Source organism: Miniopterus schreibersii, assembly GCF_964146895.1.
Source record: "Miniopterus schreibersii genome assembly, chromosome: 6".
Lineage (NCBI taxonomy): Eukaryota > Metazoa > Chordata > Mammalia > Chiroptera > Miniopteridae > Miniopterus > Miniopterus schreibersii.
The window spans coordinates 37,656,803-37,661,117 of NC_138107.1; the positions used below are offsets into that span (position 1 = coordinate 37,656,803).

Consider the following 4,315-nt stretch of genomic DNA (forward strand, 5'->3'; position numbering starts at 1 on the left):
GCGTACTTTCCTTGCTACAGCTGTTTTTGCTTGCATTTTCACATTTTAAAAATGAGAGCTATGCACGCAGCTGGAAATAATGGATTGTGTCATCATAAGTTCTGCTGTTTGTTATGAAAACTACTACTGTTCACTCTGAGTAAGCCATTTCTGTTAGCGCAACAGGATAGTTTCACAGAAAGCACTTGCTACAAGCTTCAGGTTATAATCCCAATGTTGGAGTTTCCCTTCTTCCTGTATTATTATCTGAACTCCTGATTTAATAATTAAGTTGGGGTGAGATCTTTTTATCCTCTGTATTTTCCCTTTTGTGAATTCCATCTTATAAGAAACTCCACCTTTTTTTTCCTATGGCAAAGCTATGGGAGCAAGGTACTGCAAACCCATATTGTCATCAAGCATTTTTTCCCTTGTATTTTAGGAGAACCTGGTTGCTTTCTATGACAGGTCTCTTTTGTTTCAGATTAGAACCTAATTGGGTAGGAGGATTTGGTGGGTGGGTTGATGGTGAGTGGGGATCATTTCAAGATCATGCTCCCATACCTATGAAAGGATCCCCAAGCTTTGCCAAGCTTAAAACCAGGAGCAGATCATCATTGCACAAAACACATACCTAATTAGGGCTGGGTCACTCAGCTTTTTTATTCTTCTTTTTATTTTTTCTATCTTGTCTGAAATGGCTTCCCCACAGGACATTTTTAAATGATTCTTAATTGCAGGGTAGCCAAGTAGAGTATGTCTGTTGCTGGCATGTGAATACTGGCTGGACCTGTGCAATGTAGTAATTGCTAAAGTTGGCATCTGCTACATAGGGGGCCGGCTGGTAATAGCAAGTGACATTAGCCACGTTAGGGATGACATTTTGGTCAGCTAGCACCCGGATAGCCAGCATTGTGATAAGGTTTAAAGTCTGTCTTCTTTCATGTCCCATTAGGCACACTGTACTCTCATTCACCACTCCATGAAGGGTCATGAGATAGTCATACTTGCGGTCTTCCAATCCCACGAAGTGGTTCTGTAAATAGGACTCCAGTTTTCTCTGCTGCTCTCCAATGTCTGAGAAGTCGATGAAAAACCTGGAACACATATACCTCTGAAGGGTCTTGATCTCATCAGAGGCGGGCCTAAAGCCCCTCACTAAGAGGTTGCAGTACTTCAGCAGGCCTCCCCCTCTAATTTCCTCTGGGTTCCTGGTGGCAATGATCTTGTTACAAAGGTGATCAAAGGCTTCATGGAAATCACCATAGACGCTTTCACCAATTATTGTGGGGTGAAATGTTTCCGTCATTGGGTTCTCTGAACATTCGTAAAAAAGGAGAAGAGAGTCTAATTTGATTTGAAAAGAATCTACACTAAATTCAAACTGCCTCCGGAGGGAATCCACAAATTTCAGTTCCACATTTTTGCCACTGTTGTTTGACAGGGATATAAGACTCCATCGGTCAGAGTCATTGCACACTTTGACCATTTTCTGCACATAAGCTTCCTACAATTCAAAAGATAAAACAGGAAGATAAGCATACCTAGAAAATATAATATATAAATACATACTCTTCACAGATGAAACACAGTTTGTTCCTTCCCTTTTGTTTTGTCAGGTTACAGCAAAACACTACCTACAGGCTTAAACAGTCTTCTGAAAACAGAAAAAAAAATACACTTAACGAGTGGTTTTACCGTCTGGGAAAGAGACTAGAAATAATAGTTTGAGGCTTTTGGCAGATGTAGCACAGTACTAAGAGGTTCTGTTGTCATGTCTGACTTTGGAAATGTTATTTTTTGAAAATGGTCTTAGAGTTTATATTCACACAATATCCATACAATACTCGAAAGAAGAGCATTCAGAGAAAAGTTGGTCTGCCTCTCATTCTTGTCTCTAGTCACCCAGTTCTCCTCCCCCAGAAACAACAGATGAATCAGTATCTTGTCTGTCCCTCTAGGGGTGTTCAGCAGTTACAATAAAAATGAACTATATTAGGACATTCTGGGAGGCTGATTCCTCAGATAATTTTAACTAAATGCATAAAACGCGAATTGAACCAAAGAGAGGAGAGGGGACCCACCACATCCTTAACACATAAGCCCAGAGAAGCACCACATATATCCTAAACACGGGGAGTCAGCTGAACGCAGCTGGGAAATCTATTCACATTTTCCAATACAATAAGCTCACTGGTTTGGTTCTGCTTCAGGTTGCTATTTTCCCCAAAGACTAGATCATAAAACGACTCAAAAAAAAAATGACTTAAATCATTTCATTCTTCCACTTAGAATCTACTCTGGAGAAGACTCAAGCAAGGAAAACCGAGAGTTAAAAAAGGAGGAGGAAGAGGAGGGAAGGCAGAGGAGGAAGGAGGAGAGTTGCAGCGCTGAAGCACCAAGTAAAGTAAAACACTAAACACCCTCCACGCACCTTAGATTGATTACTCCTTTTTTAAAAGAAAAAAAAAAAAAATCAAAAGCAAAATAAATACGCGCGCCCAAACCCGTCAGGGACATAGATTTCTGGCATCTTTTCCTTCCCCCGGCCCTCTGAACCCCGGGCCGGGAGTGGACCCAAGCTCCGGTAGAGAGACTTTTACCTTGAGCGTGAGTGGTGTGATCTTCTCTTTGTTCACCCCTTCGGGTAAGAAGTCCAACAGGCAGTCCAGCACGACGTCCTTCACAGTCTGAAACTCCTCTTCCCCACGCAGGTCGGCGCAGAAGATGAGGTCCAGGTCCTTGTAGCCCAGGCCGCTGTCCTGGTGCAGGACGTGGCTGGCGGCCGAGCCGTTGAGCCGCACGTCGCGGACGCCGATGCTCTTCTCGGCCAGGCGCCGCCGCACCACCTTCACGATCAGACTCGGCTGCAGTTCGAGCGTCGGGAAGTTGCCGCGTCCGTGGATCGGGATGGTCTCGCTCAGGATGCCGTCCAGCCGCTGCACTTGCTCCCAGTTCAGCACGTTGCAGTGCGCGGTGGGGCTTTCGCAATAGTCCAAGCAGGGGTCGCCGAAACCGCCGCCGCCGCCCACGACGTCGCCGCCGCTGAAGTCGCCGCCCAGGGGCATATAGGGGCCGCCGGTCATCTCGTCCTCGGCCATGGCGAAGTACCCTTCACCTTCCGCCATGAAGTGCCCGCCGAATGCCAGTTGGCCCTGGTCAGTCCTGAAAGGAAAAAGGGGGAAGGAGCTCAGAGAGGACGCGCGGAGGCCACAGGAGCCCGTAGAGCAAAGAGCAAGCCCCCTCCCCAGGGCACCCCTCCCCGCGGTCGTCCCTCGGCTGGGCTCCGGGGTTCCTCAGAGACTCTCCCTCCCCAGGCCCCCGCTGTCCCCAGCCGCGCGCGCCGCGCCCCGCAGAGCAGCCCCGCACCAAAAGTATCTCTGATGCATCTGGAAAGCGCAAGCGGGAGTCCCGTCTGTGTCACCTGGAGACGGCCGCCCCTTCTAGGCGCGCAGCGAGCAAGGAACTGCGAAACCGCAACACTTCCAGGAGCAGCGAGTGCGCTCCCGGCAGCAGCGAGCGACTTAGTCCTTCCCAGACCCCCGCTGCCTGCGCTGGCCAGTCCCGCCCCTCGCCCCCGCCCGCGCCCGCGCCGCTGCCGCCTCAGCTGCGGTGGTTCCGGAGGTGGCGGCTCCCGCTGCCGCCGCCGCCGCCGCCGCCGCACACGCTCCTGTCTCTGGAGCTTTAGCAGTTGTGCGCGAAAAATGTCTTCAGTACTTTTTTTATACCGGGCCTCCCAGCGCTTCCGGGGCCCCGGCGCCGCTCGTTGGCCACACCCTCCTCATCTGCATAGGGCACCGCCCCCGCCGCCGGCCGACCGTTCGGGCTGAGCGCCGCGGGCGCCCGCGAGCGGTCCCTAGGGCTGCGGGCCGGGGGCTGTGTGCGCGCATATGTGTGCATGTATTTACACACATGTGACTTCTCTAGTCCCCGGCCCACACTCTTTTCCCCCGAGGAGACACTAAAAATGTCGAGTCCTAAGTGGCCCTCAAAATAGGGTCTCAACTAAAATCCCGCAACTGCAGAAACTTCTCAAACAGAATTCCCGTCGGATACGGCGCGGCGCGCTGTTACAGCCTAATGGTGGGGCGGTGGGGCGCTGGGGCCCCTCCCGGCCTGCGGGGCATCGCTAGACCGTCGACTTCATTAATGAACCGGTCCCCATGAATAAACTCGATCTCAGCGCGCACTCAGGAGCCCGCTCGTCCGTGCAAATCAGTCTCCACGCCCGCAGGGAAGGGCTCCCGGAGAAGGGTTTCGCTCGCTGGGTTTCGTTTCTTGTTTCTCGAAACCTCGGAAGCGCGGTGAGCGCCGGGCGAGCCCGAGGAGGAGGGGG

The 4,315-nt window shown here is 51.1% G+C and overlaps 1 protein-coding gene across 2 annotated transcripts; it reads right to left on the minus strand.

The window, feature by feature from the left end:
* Positions 1-310: 310 nt before the first annotated feature.
* TENT5A (terminal nucleotidyltransferase 5A) lies at positions 311-3,676 on the minus strand. Of its 2 annotated transcripts, none has more exons than XM_081141342.1 (3): positions 3,404-3,676; positions 2,583-3,144; positions 311-1,486 (listed from the first exon to the last, which is right to left on the minus strand). In XM_081141342.1, the coding sequence occupies exons 2-3, from the start codon at positions 3,105-3,107 to the stop codon at positions 710-712; spliced, it is 1,302 nt and encodes a 433-aa protein (XP_080997468.1). In that variant the 5' UTR covers positions 3,108-3,144; positions 3,404-3,676; the 3' UTR covers positions 311-709. The 2 variants fall into 2 exon arrangements, with proteins under 2 accessions (XP_080997468.1, XP_080997467.1); XM_081141341.1 differs by having other exon boundaries at positions 3,349-3,535.
* Between the last annotated feature and the right edge of the window lie 639 nt (positions 3,677-4,315).

What these genes read in the sequence shown, in the direction of transcription:
- TENT5A (XM_081141341.1), bottom strand. Translation starts at nt 3,368, where the DNA reads ATGCATCAGAGATACTTTTG. An exon ending in ATGCATCAGAGATACTTTTG is followed by an intron (nt 3,145 to 3,348) that starts GTGCGGGGCTGC and finishes TTTTCCTTTCAG; the next exon opens with GACTGACCAGGGCCAACTGG. An exon ending in TCACACCACTCACGCTCAAG is followed by an intron (nt 1,487 to 2,582) that starts GTAAAAGTCTCT and finishes TTTGAATTGTAG; the next exon opens with GAAGCTTATGTGCAGAAAAT.